This window comes from Bison bison, unplaced genomic scaffold (assembly GCF_000754665.1).
Source record: "Bison bison bison isolate TAMUID 2011002044 unplaced genomic scaffold, Bison_UMD1.0 scf7180017864519, whole genome shotgun sequence".
NCBI lineage: Eukaryota > Metazoa > Chordata > Mammalia > Artiodactyla > Bovidae > Bison > Bison bison.
The window spans coordinates 1,029,047-1,045,918 of record NW_011495072.1 but is presented as its reverse complement, the minus strand read 5'-3'; the positions used below and the strand labels follow the sequence as shown (position 1 = coordinate 1,045,918).

The following is a 16,872-nucleotide window of genomic DNA, read 5'->3' as shown; positions in this document are numbered from 1 at the left end:
AGTGTGCTTACGTTACTCTCAGTCTTCCAGTTTATCCCTTTCCTCCCCCTTTTACCCCTGGGAACCATAGGTTTGTTTTCATCTGTAACTCTTTTTCCATTTTGTATATATGTTCAGTTGTACCCGTTTTTTAGTTTCTACATATAAACAATATCATGTGACGTTTGTCTTTCTCTATCTGACTTACTTCACTTGTATGACAGTCTCTAGGTCCGTCCATGTTTCTGCAAACTGACATCATTTCATTCTTTTTTATTCCATTGTGTATATGTACCACATCTTCTTTATCCCCTCCTCTGCTGATGCACATTTAGGCTGCCTCTGTGTCCGGGCTGTCGTCAGTAGCGCTGCAGTGAACACTGGGTCCATGAATCTCACACTCTTGCTTTCTCTGCTACATGCCCAGGCGTGGCACTGCTGGGTCACGGTAGCTCTAGGAAGGGTTTTTTAAGGAACCCCCACACTGTTCTCCACAGTGGCTGCACCAGTTTACATTCCCACCAACAGCGTAAGAGGGCTTCCTTTATCCCACCCTCTCTGGTATTTACGATTTGTGGGTTTTTTATGATGGCCATTCTGACCTGTAGTTTTGATTTGCGTTTCCTAGTAATTAGTGACATTAAGCATCTTTTCATGTGCTTTTTGGCCATCTGCATGTCTTTGGAGAAATGTCTGTTTATATCTTCTACCAATTTGTTGATTGGATTTTTTTTTTTTTAAATACTGAGCTGCATGAGTTGTTTGTATACTTTGGAGATTAATCTCTTATAAGTTACTTTGTTTGCGAATATTTTCTCCCACTCTGAGGGGAGTTGGCACACTTTGAATGAAGGTCTAATTTAGCTTTTGAAACTGAACAACTGGGTTATTTTTTCTTCAAAAGCAAACAGTTGTAATAGAAAATGTGCTTTAGAGAAAAGTACACCTCTCAGTCGGGGTGTGCTCTCTCTATCCTCAGAGAGTAGGACTGGAATTACCATACGGTTTTTTCCTGCTTCTTCCCTTGTAGCAACTAGCACCTCCTTTCAAGCCTTACAGTTTTTAGCTTGGGCACAGAAGTTATGTTTAGAAACCTCAGTCCTGGCTTCTGAGTCTGAGTGGACCTAGATGCATTGACCAAGAGAAGGCTCCCCTTCGCAAATGATGCTAGGAGCATAGCCATACATTGGGACCACACGTCTTGCTTCTTTCTCCTTACCCAGCCTCACCTTCTCTCTCGAGGCTGGTTCAGAGTCTGGATAAGGACAAGCTGGTTGGAGCATTCACTCCTTGTCTTTCCTGCTGGCCTCTCTTCAGCAGGTCCACGAAGGCACCTGCTCCTATATACTTTTCCCTAAACTATGTTAACTCATTCAAGGCAAGGAAGATGTTTTCCTCGGGCACATCTTTAGTGGTTTGGTTGTGATTCTACTCCCACATTCTTTAATTATCTCTCTAGTGATAAGATATACTTTTGCTCATTGGCTAGAAAAACTAAAAAGAGTGGGGGGGAGGGGTAGACAGGAAACCCATAATCCCTTGGCTAAATGACAGCTCTTTTTAACACTTGGATTAAAGTGTCCCCATCTTGTCCTAAAAGTTTTGTTTGTTTGTTTGCTTTTGATTTTCTTCTTAAGCACTTTTAAGTTGTGGGGTTTTTGTTTAGTTTTGTTTTAGGCTGTGCCGTGTGGCATGTGGGGTCTTAGTTCCCCAGCGAGGGATCAAAACCATGTCCCCTTCATTGGGACCACCAAGTCTTTACCCCCACCAGGGAGGTCCTTGTGGTGGTGGTTGTTTTTAAACTAGTCATGAGAACATACTCTATAACCTGCTTTATTTTATTATATCATAAATATGTTCTCAAGTCATTAAAAGTTTTTATAAATATTTTAATAACTACTTGTTTCTTTTTTTGCTCTCACTGTGATTTGTTAAACCATTTCTAGTATTGGACATTCAGGCTGTTTCTAATATTTTGTGTCCGTAAATCTTTGCCCATGTGAAATAGATGGTATATTGTCATTTTTGTGAAAGAGTATCTGGGGAGGGCAGAGATCACTAGGGGCAAGGGTGGGAGAGAGATTTTACTGTCTGTGTATTTTTATCTTTGGAATTTTGTGACCGTATTACCTAATTCAAAACAAGGATAAAATACAAAATTTCACATATGTGAAAATGCATTGTCAATTTCGAGGATGCTAAATGTTAGCTTCTGATTTGAGCAGTAAGATTCATTTTGATGTTAAAAAATATAAAAATCTTTCTTAATAAGCTTTCAGCTGCAACAGACCGAATTTGTTCACTCCAAGAAGAACAGCAACAATTAAGAGAACAAAATGAATTAATTCGTGAGAAAAGTGAAAAAAGCGTAGAGGTGAGAAATGGGCCTTGTGGGCACTCAGACCTGTCCATCACAGACCTCAAGCTTGAAACATGCAAAGATGCTGTGTTTCAAAGATGCCTTGGTACCCTCATGTCACTCTCAGGCCACCTGGACCACTTGCAGTTTCCCAAGTGCCTCTAGGCCTTTGTAAATGAAAGTTACTGTTCCCTCCTCAGCTTCTCTTGTGCGCCCAGGCCCCTGTGGGGCTGCCCCGGTGCCCAGCAGTGGGCCTGGGCCCTTCTCCTCCTGTGTTCTCATCACTAGTTGCGTCTCCCTCCATTATAGAAGCCGTTTGCTGGTTTGTAGAACTGCTGACTTGCAGCCGTCTCACCCAGTGACTTGAGGGTAGAGACCGTATCTGATTCATCTCTAAATTTACCCAGTGCCAACAGTTATGCTAGATAAATATTGAATGGGGACCTTTCCCACTCAGAACAACTTTTCTGTTTTAAGGAAAATTAAACTGTTTCTGAGCCCACCTTTTCAAAAATCGGTTAGTTTGCTTTCATCCTTCAAGTTCAAACACATTAAAATATCTTTAAAATTTTAACTTTTCTCTATTGTTTTAAAAAATAGAAATTAGAAATTATGCTACTTTTTAAAACATATATGTGGTATATTTTAGCAACTTATTGACCAGAGATGTATTAATATATCTTTTGTTACCTGAACGTGATTGACCAGAGTGTTTCATTATTCACTTACATAACAAATCACCAGTCACGGGCATTAGTTTCTGCAATAATTCCCCAGTCAATATGTGTTAAAATACTTTGTACTTGGCCAACCCAGTAGTTAGCTTGTTTCTGTAAGCAAACCATTCCTCTGGTGCTCTTGTTTGATCACAGATAACAAAACAAGATACAAAAATTGAACTGGAGACTTACAAGCAGACTCGGCAAGGTCTGGATGAAATGTACAATGATGTGTGGAAGCAGCTGAAGGAGGAGAGGAAAGCCCGTCTGGTGAGTGTGTGGGCCTGAGAGTCGTCAGAAAGATTTCCCACTTCATTCCCTGTAAGCTAACTTCTATCAGCACTTTGCAGACACATGCTTCAGCCTTCTTTAAAATGAATTAGTTTTATGGGAATAAGGCTTTTAACGTGTTAAAAAAAAATTCCTGGAGTGTTCCTCATTGCCACCTACCTACTTTCTGTTGACTTGATGCTGAGTCAGTGTTCACTGTAAAATGAGAAAAGGGGTAAAATTAAATCTAGTTGTGCTCCACACAGACTTGTCTGCATCTCCCTAACCTATTCAGACCTTTGTATTTTCAGCACTGCCCAAAATACAGTATCAGTTAAGTTCATTTCTCGGATCTACTTTAATAATATTCTCCTTATTCATATCCTTTAAGGAACTAGAAAAAGAACTGGAGTTACAAATTGGAATGAAAACCGAAATGGAAATTGCAATGAAGCTACTAGAAAAGGACACCCATGAAAAGCAGGACACTCTAGTCGCCCTGCGCCAGCAGCTGGAGGAAGTCAAAGCCATTAACTTACAGATGTTTCACAAAGTCCAGGTGGGAATTGGCTTTGTGTCCACATCACACAAAGCCCCGACACAGTGGGCATGGATTCCGTCTTCCAAGTTTGGGCAAGTGACAGTTTGACTTAATGTTGGCCATAACTCGCAAGGCTCATGATATCTGCTTTGGCATCGCCAGACCCCTGTCTGCAGAGTCAGCACAGCATAGCTGGATTCCCCGGGGAAGGACCACCCCCACGTCCCTCTAGTGCTGCTGGAATTCTGGCTTCACCCTCTTTCTCCCTCTGGGCTTCAGATGCCGAAGGCTGAGTCAACACTTGTATCCCTGGTTGGAGCACTGTAAAGAAACATCCCTCCTGTTTTCTTATTTCCTTTTACCCCCTACCCCACTCCCATCCTCTTTCCTGTAGCTCAGTATTCGAAAGCGTTAATCTTTTCATTTGTATTTATCACTCTAAAACGTGTATCGTTTTGAGACACACATTTTAGTTTCCATCAGTGGCATTTTGCTGTGGTTCTCTTGTTCCTTTTTTCTGCCTCGGCGTGACATTTATCTGCGCACTTGTCTGCTGTTGGCTTCTTAACACGGTTTAGCTTCCCAGTGTGTGTACCCACTGCACTTTCCTGCCCAGTGATGGACAAACGATTTTCCTTCACTGTGCTAGCACAAGCCACACCCTGGCAAGCAGTGTACCCATCTCCCTTTGCAACCTGGGAGAATCTCTCTGGCAGACACAATCGTAGTGTCCTCCCAGCCAGACGCTTCTTTCTTCCTTTGTGTTCTTGGTTTGCACAAGTCCAGCCACACAGCTTTCCAGAAGGGCTGCACCAACATACACTCCCTCCAGCTGTGTCATGCGGTTACCTGTATTGTGAGTGTACAGTTGTTTTAATATTCATTTCTCAGTCTAGTGAGCTTGAGCATCCTTTCACATGGCAGTTAGCCATTTATGTTTCCTCTCTGTGGCTTACCTGTTCATATTTTTTGTCCTTTATTTCTTTTGGGTTTTCTGTTTTCCTTGTTGATGAGTAGTAATGTATAGTGTAAATATTAGTCCTTTACTGGTCTACAGATTGTAAGTATCTTCTCCTAGTCATCTACTATCCTTAAGTCCCTAGTTTTGATGTAGTCTAATGTGTTGATTTTTCACATATGGTTAGCACTTTGGGGGCTTCCCTGATAGCTTAGTTGGTAAAGAATCCACCTGCAATGCAGGAGACCCTGGTTCTATTCCTGGGTCTGGAAGATCCCCTGGAGAAGGGATAGGCTATCCACTTCAGTATTCTTGGGCTTCCCTGTGGCTCAGCTGGTAAAGAATCTGCCTGAAATGCAGGAGACCTGGGTTGGGAAGATCCCCTGGAGAAGGGAACGGCTACCCACTCCAGTATTCTGGCCTGGAGAATTCCATGGACTGTATAGTCCACGCAGTCGCAAAGAGTCAGACACGACTGAGCGACTTTCACTTTCACTTTCTTTCTTTGCACTTTGCTGCTGCTAAGTCGCTTCAGTCATGTCCGACTCTGTGCGACCCCATAGACAGCAGCCCACCAGGCTCCCCCGTCCCTGGGATTTTCCAGGCAAGAGCACTGGAGTGGGTTGCCATTTCCTTCTCCAATGCATAAAAGTGAAAAGTGAAAAGTGAAAGTGAAGTCGCTCAGTTGTGTCTGACTCCCAGTGACCCCATGGACTATAGCCCACCAGGCTCCTCCGCCCATGGGATTTTTCCAGGCAAGAGTACTGGAGTGGGGTGCCATTGCCTTCTCCCCTTTGCACTTTGGAGGTTTTGTATTAGAAACTTTCTCGTGCCTAGGTGTCAAAGATAGTCCACACTAGTTGTCTCAACCTTTCACGTTAGGTTTGTACTGTTATCAAGAGTTAGCCTTGGTACATGGCATTACCCAGGGATCCAGTGTTCTTTTTGTCCATATAGTAAACTGCTTCAAGTTCACTTACTGGCGTGTGGTGCCGCCTTCATCTTGTGTCAAGTTCCTATGTAAATGAATGGAACTGTCTCTGAGGTCTCTGTTCGGCTTGACGGTTTGTTTATTTTCATTGCCATAGCTTTGCAGTAGGTTTTAACGTCTGGTTGGTTCTGTTAGTTTGCTCTCGCTGCTGTGATAGAACACCACAAACTGAGCGGCTTAACAAGAATCTGCCACCTCACAGTGCTGGAGGCCAGGAGTTTCAGCGTCAGGTATTGGCAGGGGTGGTTTCCTCTGAGGGTTGTGAAAACGTCAGTCCCAGCCATCTCTCCTGGCTTCTGGTGGTTGCTGTCAATTTTGGGGGTTCCCACTTGGAGGAGTTACCACCCCATCTCTGCCTTCATCTTCACACAGCATTTTCCCTGTGTGTGCATGCCTCTGTCCACATCTCCCCTTTGTATAAGGACACCAGTCGTATTGTATTGGGAGCCCACCCAACTCCACTGTGACTTCATCTTAATTAATTATGTCTGCAGTTAGTGACCCTGCTTCCAAATGAGATCCTGAGTCATACTGGGGGTTAGGACTTCAACATAACAGGTTTGGGAGGGATGTGACTCAGTCCATAATGTTGGTCAAGCCTGCCCACGTTTCCCCCTGTTTTCTCTCTTCATTTTCCGATTGACATCTATTTATAAATGTTTGTTCTTTTTTATCTTCTTTTAAATTGAAGGATAGTTAATTCACAATGTTGTGTTAGTTTCCAGTGTAAAATGACTCTTTTTCAGATTCTTTTCTATTATAGGTTATTATAAATTATTGAATATAGTTCCCTGTGCTATACAGTAGGTCTTGATCTATTTTATATAAAGTGATATATATCTGTTAACCATAAGTTTCTAATGTATCCCTCCCTACCCCTTTCCCCTTTGGTAACCATAAGTTTTTTCTCCAAGTCTGACTCTGTTTCTGTGTTGTAAATAAGTTCATTTGTATCGTTTTTTTTAGATTCCTCATATAAGTGGTATGATATTTGTCTTTGGCTGACTTACTTCACTTAGAGTGATAATTTCCAGGTCCATCCATATTTCTACAGATGGCATTATTTCTTTCTTTTTATGGCTCTGTAGGGCTTCCCTGGTGACTTAGTGGTAAAGAATCCACCTGCCAGTGCAGGAGACTCAGGTCTGATGCCTGGGTCAGGAAGATCCCTGGAGAAGGAAATGGCTACCCACTCCAGTATTCTTGCCTGGGAAGTCCCATGGACAGAGGAGCTTGGCGGGCTGCAGTCCATGGGGATGCAAGAGAGTCAGACACGACTTAGCAGCTAAACAACAGCGATATTCTATTGTATGTGTGTCTGTATGCACTATATATATATATATATATACACACACACACACACACCATATCTTCTTTATCCATTCATCTGTCGATATTTTGTTTGCTTCCACGCCATGGCTATTGTAAATAGTGCTGCAATGAACATATATCTTTTTGAATTAGATCGTTCATCTTTTCTAGATATATGCCCAGGAATGGAATTGCTAGATCTTATGGTAATTGGTACAGACGCTGGAAAACAATATGGAGATTCCTTAAAAAACTAAAAATAGAGTTAACATCAGTTCATTTCAGTTCAGCCGCTCAGTCGTGTCCGACTCTGTGCGACCCCATGAATCACAACACGCCAGGCCTCCCTGTCCATCACCAGCTCCCGGAGTTCACTCAAACTCAGGTTCATCGAGTCAGTGATGCCATCCAGCCATCTCATCCTCTGTCATCCCCTTTTCCTCCTGCCCACAATCCCTCCCAGCATCATATTGACTCATTGGAAAAGACTGATGCTGGGAGGGATTGGGGGCAAGAGGAGAAGGGGACGACAGAGGATGAGATGGCTGGATGGCATCACTGACTTGAATGACGTGAGTCTGAGTGAACTCTGGGAGTTGGTGATGGACAGGGAGGCCTGGCGTGTTGTGATTCATGGGGTCGCAAAGAGTCGGACACGACTGAGCGGCTGAACTGAAATGAACTGATGTTAACTCTATTTTTAGTTTTTTAAGGAATCTCCATATTGTTTTCCAGCATCTGTACTAATTTACATTCCCAGCAACAGTGCAGGTGGTTCCCTTTTCTCCACACCCTCTCCAGCGTTTATTATTTGTAGACTTTTTGATGATGACCATTTTGACTGGTGTGAGGTAATACTTCACTGTAGTTTTGATTTGCATTTCTCTGTAATTAGGCATGTTGAGCATTTTTTCATGTGCCTGTTGGCCATCTGTATGTCTTTCAGAGAAATGTCTAATTAGGTCTTCTGCCCATTTTTTGATTGGGTTGTTTGGTTTTTTGATATTAAGCTATGTAAGTTTTTTATGAATCAAGAAGAGATAAGAAGGCTTTCTTCAGTAAACAATGCAAAGTAGAGGAAAACAACAGAATGGGAAAGATTAAAGAACTCTTCAAGAAAATTGGAAATATCAAGGGAATATTTCATGCAAGGATAGGCACGATAAAGGACAGAAACAGTAAGGACCTAACAGAGCCAAAAGAGGTTAAGAAGAGGTGGCAAGAATACACAGAAGAACTATGCAAAAAAAGATCTTCATGACCACGATAACCTATGATGGCATGGTCACTAACCTAAAGCCAGACATCCTGGAATATGAAGTCAAGTGGGCCTTAGCACTACAAACAAAGCTAGTGGAGGTGGTGGGATTCCAGCTGAGCTGTTTAAAATCCTAAAAGATGATGCTGTAAAAGTGTTGTACTCAATATGTCAACATTGGCCACAAGACTAGAAAAGGTCAGTTTTCATTCCAATCCCAGAGAAGGGCAATGCCAAAGAATGTTCAAACTACCAGTCAGTTGTGCTCGTTTTGCAAGCTAGTAAGGTTATGCTCAAAATCCATGAAGCTAAGCTTCAGCAGTACATGAAATGAGAACTTCCAGATGTACAAGCCAGGTTTAGAAAAGACAGAGGAACCAAAGATCAAATTGCCAACATTCATTGGATCACAGAGAAAGCAAGGAAATTCCAGAAAAACGTCTAATTCTGCTTTATTGACTACGCCAAAGACTTTGACTTTGTTGATCACAACAGACTGGGAAATTCTTAAAGAGCTGGGAATAGCAGAATACTTTACATGCCTCCTGAGAAATCTGTATGCAGGTCAAGAAGCCACAGTTAGAACCCGACATGGAATAACTGGTTCCAAATTGGGAAAAGAGTACAACAAGGCTGTGTATTGTCACTCTGTTTATTTAACTTCTTTGCAGAGTACATCTTGGAAAATGCTGGGCTGGATGAATCACAAGCTGGAGTCAAGATTTCCACAAGAAATATCAACAGCCTCAGATATGCAGATGATACCACTCTAATGCAGAAAGTGAAGAGGAACTAAAGAGCCTCTTGATAAAAGTGAAAGAGGAGAGTGAAAAAGCTGGCTTAAAACTCAACATTCAGCCGCAGGTGCACATGTGTTGCCCCCATCCCGAGCCCCCTTTCCTGTGGCTCATTCATGTTGATGTATGGCAAAAGCCACCACAATATTGTAATTAGCCTCCAATTAAAATAAATAAGTTAATTTTTTTTAAAAGAACTCAGCATTCAAAAAACAAAGATCATGGCATCCAGGCCCATCACTTCATGACAAATAAGTGGGAAAACAGTGGAAACAGTGACAGATTTTTTGTTGGGCTCCAAAATCACCACAGATAGTGACTGCAGCCATGAAATTAAAAAGATGCTTGCTTCTTGAAAACTGTGACAAATCTAGACAGCATATTAAAAAGCAAAGACATCACTTTGCCGACAAAAGTCCAAATAGTCAAAGCTCTGGTTTTCCAGTAGTCATGTACAGATGTGAGAGTTGGACCATAAAGAAGACTGAGTGCCAAAGAATTGATGCTTTCAAACTGCAATGCTAGAGAAGACTCTTGAGAGTCCCTTGGACTGCTAGGAGATCAAACCAGTGAATCCTAAAGGAAATCAACCCTGACTATTCATTGGAAGAAGACTGGATCCCTAGGTAATGCCATATACAAAAGTTAACTCTTGATACATTACAAACCTAAATGTGAAAGGTTGAGTAAACTAGTGTTGAATATCTTTGTCACCTAAGCATGAGAATGTTTCTAAAACAAAACCTCCAAAGTGCAAACCATATGTGAAAAATCAACACATTAGACTATGTCAAAACTAGGGACTTAAGGATAGTAGATGACTAGGAGAAGATACTTACAATCTGTAGACCAGTAAAAGACTAATATTTAGACTATACATGGAATTACTGCTCATCAACAAGGGAAAGATAGGAAATCCAAAAGAAAAGGGACAAAAAATATGAACAGGCAAGCCACAAAGAGGAAACATAAGTGTTGAAGCTGAAGCTCCAGTACTTTGGCCACCTGATGTGGAGAGCCAACTCTTTGGAAAAGATCCTGATGCTGGGAAAGATTGAAGGCAGAAAGAGAAGGGGGCAGCAGAGAAAGAGATGGTTAAATAGCATCACTGACTCAGTGGACATGAATCTGAGCAAACTCCAGGAGACAGTGAAGGACAGGGAAGCCTGGCATGCTGCAGTCCATGGGGTCACAAAGTCGGCCACAACTTAGGGACTGAACAACAACTGTAAAGCTGGCTGTTGGTATATTTTCAAAATCCCTCTGTTGATCACATCATTAGCAAATATTTTCTCTCATTCCATAGGTTGTCTTTTCATTTTGTTTATGGTTTCCTTTGCTGTGCAAAAGCGTATCAGTTTAATTAGGTCACATTTGTTCATTTTCACTTTTGTTTCCATTTCTCTAAGAGATGGATCCAAAAAACTATTGCTGCAATTTATGTCAGTGTTCTGCCTATGTTTTCCAGTGTTCTGCCTTGATCTTTAATCCATTTTGAGTTTTTCTTTGTATATAGTGTCAGAAAATGTTCTATTTTCATTCTTTTACATGTAGCTATGCACTTTCCCAGCACCGCTTGTTGAAGAGACAGTTCTTTTCTCCATTTTCTTGCCTCGTTTGCTGTAAGTTAATTGACCATAAGCGCATGGGTTTATTTCTGCGCTTTCTCTCCCGTTCCATTGATCTCTCTCTGGTTTTGTGCCAGCATCATGCTGCTTTGGTTACTGTAACTTTGAGTGTAGTCTGATTCTTGATAAATATTTTAGAATAAGATATAAACTTCCTTTTTTAAAACTCCAGCTGAATTTCCTAAGTGGGAATTATATTGAATTCAAAGCTTACTCTCCTTTTGTCCTTTTTATTCCATAAGAGTTGCATTTTCTCCAGGTGAGCCCCTCGATTCTGTCTAGTTCTTGATGGTAGCGTGGTTGTTTCCTTATTTTGGCCGCGTCTTCTAGTGAGGTCTTACTAATATAGAGAAGTGCTTTTGTGCTTTATAGGTTGATCTTGCATTTGACAACCTTGCCCACCACCTGGTTCTGATAGTTTGTCTGTTGATCTTGTTGGTTGTAATTAATCATATTGTAGGACAAGACAGTTTAGTCTCTTCACTCTCAAGTCTTGTGCCCATTATTTTTTGTTTCTTTTAGCACTGGCCTCCATGACTACATTAAACAGGAATGGAAATAGTGAGCAGACTTGTGATTCTGATCTTAAAAGTAATGCATGCAAAATTTTCTCCATCAGGCCTTCCCTGGTGGCTCAGTGGTAAAGAATCCGCCTGCCAATGCAGGAAACACACGTTCCATCCCTGATTGGGAAATATCCCACATGCCTTGGAGCAACTAAGCCCGCGTGCCACAACTATTAAGCCTGTGCACTAGAGCCTGGGAGCCACAGCTACTGAAGTCCACACACTCTAGAGCCTGTGCTCCGCAGCTAGAGAGTAGCCCCTGTTCTCTGCAACTAGAGGAAAACCCACACACCAACAAAGACTGAGCACAGCCAAAAATAAATAAATAAAATTATTTTTAAAAAAGATTTCCCCATCAAGAATAATGCTTACTAGATGGTTGGTGTATAATCTTTACTGAATTAAAGAAGTTCTTTTTTTTTTTAATTTATTTATTTACGTTCTGTGCATGGGCTCCCTCTCGCTGCATGGAGCAGAGGCTGCTCTGATTGTCCCACACAGGCTTCTCACTGCAGTGGCTTCTCGTCGTGGAGCGCGGGGCTTGTGGGCTTCAGTAGCTGCAGTGCGCGGGCTCTAGAGCACAGGCTCAGCAGTTGTGGTGCTCGGGTTTAGTTGCTCATGGCATGAGCGATTTTCCGTGATCAGGGATGGAACCCATGTCTCCTGCATTTTCAGGCAGATTCTTAACCACTGGACCCCCAGACAAGTCCATGAAGTTGTTCTTTATTTCTTGTTTGCTCAGAGATTTTTCTCATAAATAAATATTAAATGTCTTAGGCTTTTTTGCATTTTATCTATTGTGATAGAACAGTTCTTTTTCTCCCTTATTTATGTGGCAATTTATAGATTAACGTTCCTGGATTCCTACCTGATTGTGATATATTTAAATATGTAGCTAATGTGTATGTTTATACATGAGACAGACCTCTAACTTTCTTTCCTATTACTAACCTTATTTGGCTTCAAAATCATGGTTGGACTGATACTGTAAAATAAGGTTTCCTGTTCTCTTTCTTAGAAATAACTCTTATAAGATAGCAAGTATTTATTCTCCAAAAGTTTTGAGAATCCCATCCATGTTATGAGAATCCCATTCATCTGGGCTGGGCTTTTTGGCTTAAGGAGACTGTGACTGCCATTTCAATTTATTGAATGCTTAGTGGTTTATTCGTATTTTCCATTTCTTCTCAGACCAATTTTGGTATATTTTATACTTTTTCCCAAAATGTGTCTTGTTTTATTTAGGTTTTCAAGTGTTGTAGCTCATAATTGTTTATAATATTCTTTTGCAGAATTTTAAAATCTCTTTCAGTGTTTTCTTATTGCATTTTCTGTCCTTCTTCCTTATCTAATCTTGCCAGAATTGTGTCTGTTCTTTTCAAAGAACTGGCTTGTTTTCTAATATTCCTTATTGTGTACAGTCATTGTTTCTTATTTCATTGATCTCTACCTTCACTTTTATTATATTCTTTCTTATTTCTTAAGGTTTACTCTGTGGCTCATTTTCAGCTTCTGAATGCATACTTAGCTCATCTGTTTTATTTTTTTAAATTTCATTAAATATTTTATTTAAAGTTTAAAATTGCCCACAAGTACTATTTTAGCTAGGCTTCCCCAATGGCTCAGATGGCAAAGAGTCTGCCTGTAGTGCGGGAGACTGGGTTTGATCCCTGGATCGGGAAGATCCCCTGGAGAAGGAAATGGCAACCCACTCCAGTATTCTTGCCTGATACCCATAGACAGAGGAGCCTGGTGGGCTGTAGTCCATGGGATCACAAAGAGTTGGACATGACTCAGCGACTTCACTTCACTGCACTGCTTTAGCTATGGCACTCACATTTTGAGAAAAGTATTTCATTGATTGGGTTGGCCAAAAGGTTTGTTTGGTTTTTTCCGTAAGACAGCTCTTGCAACATTTAGTCTTTAACTTCATTCAAAACAGTTTTGTTAGATTGTATCATGACAGTTGTTATAGCAGCCTGCATTTTCAAAAAACTTCGCAAAATTGGTGAATTTTTGTAAAGCTATTTTAATATTGAAGATGGAAGGGAAAAAGCATTTTTGGCATATTGTTATTTATTATTTCAAGGAAGGTAAAAATGCAACTGAAATGCAAAAAAATGTATGTGTGCAGTGTGTGGAGAAAGTGCTGGTCAACTGTGTCAGAAGTGGTTTGTGAAGTTTGCTGTTGGAGATTTCTTGCTGGATGATGCTCCCCAGTCAGATGGACCTATTGAAGTCAATAGAGGTTAAATCAAGACATCAATTGACAATAATCAGTGTTAAATTACATGAGAGATAGCTGACATACTCAAAATATCCAAATTAAGTGTTGAAAATTATTTGCACCCCCTTGGTTATGTTAATCATTTTAATGGCTTGGGTTCCACATAAGCGAAATAAACCTTCTTGACCATATTTCCACATGTCGTTCTCTTCTGAAACGTAATAAAAACATTCCTTTTTAAAAACAAATCGTGAAGGGCAACGAAAAGTGGATACTGTACAATAATATAGAATAGAAGAGATCATGGGGTGAGCAAAATGAACTACCACCAACCTCGCCAAAGGCAGGTCTTCATCCAAAGAAGGTGATGTTATATATATGGTGGGATTAGAAGGGAGTCCTCTATTATGAGCTCCTTCCAGAAAAACCGAACGATTAATTCCAATAAATACTGCTCCCAATTAGACCAACTGAATGCAGCTGTTGATGAAAACTGTCCAGAATTAGTCAACAGAAAACGCATAGTCTTCCATCAGGATAACACAAGACCACATGTTTCTTTGATGACCAGACAAAAACTGTTACAGCTTGGCTGGGAAGTTCTTCTTTAAAAAAAAAAAAATGGTTTTGTTTGGTTTTATTTGTTCATTTGGCTGTGCCAAGTCTTAATTGTGGCATGCAGGATCTTTAGTTGCAGCGTGTGGGATCTAGTTCCCTGACCAGGGATCGAACCTGGGCCCCCTGCAGTGGGCTCTCAGCCCCTGGATCATCAGGGAAGTCCCTGGCTTCGAAGTTCTGATTCGTGCACTGTATTCACCAGACACTGCACCTTCAGATTTCCATTTATTTAAATCTTTACAAAATTCTCTTCATGGAAAAAAATTCAGTTACTTGGAAGAATGTAAAAGGCACCTGCAACACTTCTTTGCTCAAAAAGATAAAAAGTTTGGGGAAGATGGAATATGAAGTTGCCTGGAAAATGGCAGGAGGTAGTGGAACAAAATAGCATGTTGTTCAATAAAGTTCTTGTTGAAAATGAAAAATGTGTCTTTTATTTCTTACCTAAAAACCAAAGTACCTTATTGGCCAACCCAATAAAAATCATATTTTTCTTATCTATCATCTCTGAAATTAAGACACGTCTTATAGTCAGTGTCATGACATGTTTCAAGTAGCAGTCTTTTCCTTTCTTAGTGGTATATAAAATTAGGATGCATCTTCAGTAATGAAATACTGCAGTGTTTTCAATGTCTTTCAGCTCTAAGTATTTCATAATTTCTCTTCTGATTTTTTTAGCTCAATGTACTTTAGTAATATTCTACTCCATTTCCAGATGTGAGGTGTTCAGCTCTTCTTTAGTTGCTTACATCTAGTTTTATTACGTTAAAGCCAGAAAATACAGTCTATGTATTCCTAGGAATGTATCAGTACTTCTTTCTGTCTTCAGTCTTTCTGTTGCCTTGTATTTAAGAGTGTCTCTTGTAGACACACAGAAACATGTTTGGTTGTTTTGTTTTGTTTTGTTTTTTTTGCTGCCTCCTGGTCACTCAGCATCTGCCACAGTTGAAAGCTTGGGTTGAGAAAGTCACATGGGTGGGGGTACGAACCCAGCTGCACCGCATTTGTGCTGTAACCATTACCCAGCTGCTTTCTCCTTCTGAGCCTCCGTCTCTTGCTCAGAGAAGTTGCTGCCAAGTCGCTTCAGTCGTGTCCGACTCTGTGCGACCCCATAGACAGCAGCCCACCAGGCTCATTGAAGTGGGGGCTCACAATGCCCGCCATGAGAACCCTGCAAGACTCACATAAACTCATGGAGGTGCCTGGCATATGAGAAGGCTCAGCAATGTTGAGTCAGATCTGACTCTGAAGTTCCTTTTCAAAAAGGGACTTGGCCTGTTCAAACACAGAGCTTCATTACCTCCCTCTCTGCCTTTTTTTCACCGCTCTGCAAGGTTGCAGGATCTTAATTCCCTAATTAGGGACTGAACCCAGGCCACAGCAGTGAAAACGCCAAGTCCTAACCACTGGACTACTAGGAAATTCCCCCCTCTGCCTTTCTTTATGTTGATGACACTGGGAGCGTTGACCTAGTTTGTCTTCCAGGGCTGTAGTGAAGAGCCGCAATTAATGAAACACTCTTGAAAGTATTATTTAAAAAGTACAAAGAGAACAGTTGAACCCTCTTGTAATCCAGAACAGGCAGGGGGGTGAGACAGAAGCAGAAAATGACCTCTTTCCTTGCTTTTATAGAATGCCGAGAGCAGTTTACAACAGAAGAATGAAGTCATTACATCTTTTGAAGAAAAAGCCAATCAAGTCATGTCCAGCATGAAACAAGTGGAAGAAAGGTAAACTTCCTCCTGGCAGATATTCCCTAGAAGGTACTAGGCATTGTCTGGGCCTGCAGACTTACTCAGAGTCTCTCTCAAAAGTATAGACAAGTTGGAATGACTTTCCTTCAGGTCTTTAGTCTTGCCCGGAAAGGGGACTGGATTCCCTAGTTTTGCCTAAGCGTGTATTCAGTTATTCAACTTTTGGGCTACTATATCACTTTGACATCTCAGGGAGTCAGAACTATCCACTGAGCTCACATTTAAATCAGGTCAGGGACTTCCCTGGCAGTCCAGTGGATAAGACTCTGCACTTCCGTTGCAAGGGGCAGAGGTTTGATCCCTGGTCAGGGAACTAAGATCCTGCGTGCTGCACAGCATGACCAAAAAATAAAAGTTAAATAAATAAATAGCAGGTCAGTAAGGGATCAGAATACAGTTAAAAAAAAAATAGACTCATACAAATATAGGTGACTGTTTTTTTTTTTAACAAAGGTACAAAGCCATTTCAATGGAGAAAGGATAGTTTTTTTTCAATACATGGTTTTGGAAACAATTGGGTATCCATAAGCCAAAAAATGAACCTCAATTTAGACCATACCTTTATATAAAAATTAAAATGAATCATGAATCTACATGTAAAACTTAAAACTAAAAACTTTTAGAAGAAAACATAAGAGAAAAATCTTTGTGGCCTTGGGTTAGACAAAGAATTCTTAGATGTGACATAAAAGCTCTGTTCATAAGAGAAAAACTTGATAAATTGGACTTCCTCAAAATTTAAAACTTTTGTTCAGTGGAAGACACAGCTAAGAGAATAAAAATCCCATATCTGACAAAGGACTCATATCCAGAATATATAAAGAACTCTCAAAACTCAATGAACAGTCCAGTCTAACACAGACAAAAGGCTTGAAAAGACCCTGCATCAGATAGGA

General features: G+C 40.8%; 1 protein-coding gene across 3 annotated transcripts in view; it reads left to right on the top strand.

Annotated features, from left to right (window-relative positions):
* Window positions 1-16,872, top strand: part of RUFY1 (RUN and FYVE domain containing 1) — a 68,415-nt gene that overhangs the window by 36,471 nt on the left and 15,072 nt on the right. For all 3 annotated transcript variants that reach the window (XM_010830686.1, XM_010830688.1, XM_010830687.1), the window contains exons 9-12: window positions 2,252-2,353; window positions 3,211-3,327; window positions 3,719-3,886; window positions 15,855-15,952. In XM_010830686.1, the coding sequence (XP_010828988.1) occupies window positions 2,252-2,353; window positions 3,211-3,327; window positions 3,719-3,886; window positions 15,855-15,952 (485 nt within the window). The remainder of the gene's footprint in view (window positions 1-2,251; window positions 2,354-3,210; window positions 3,328-3,718; window positions 3,887-15,854; window positions 15,953-16,872) is intronic.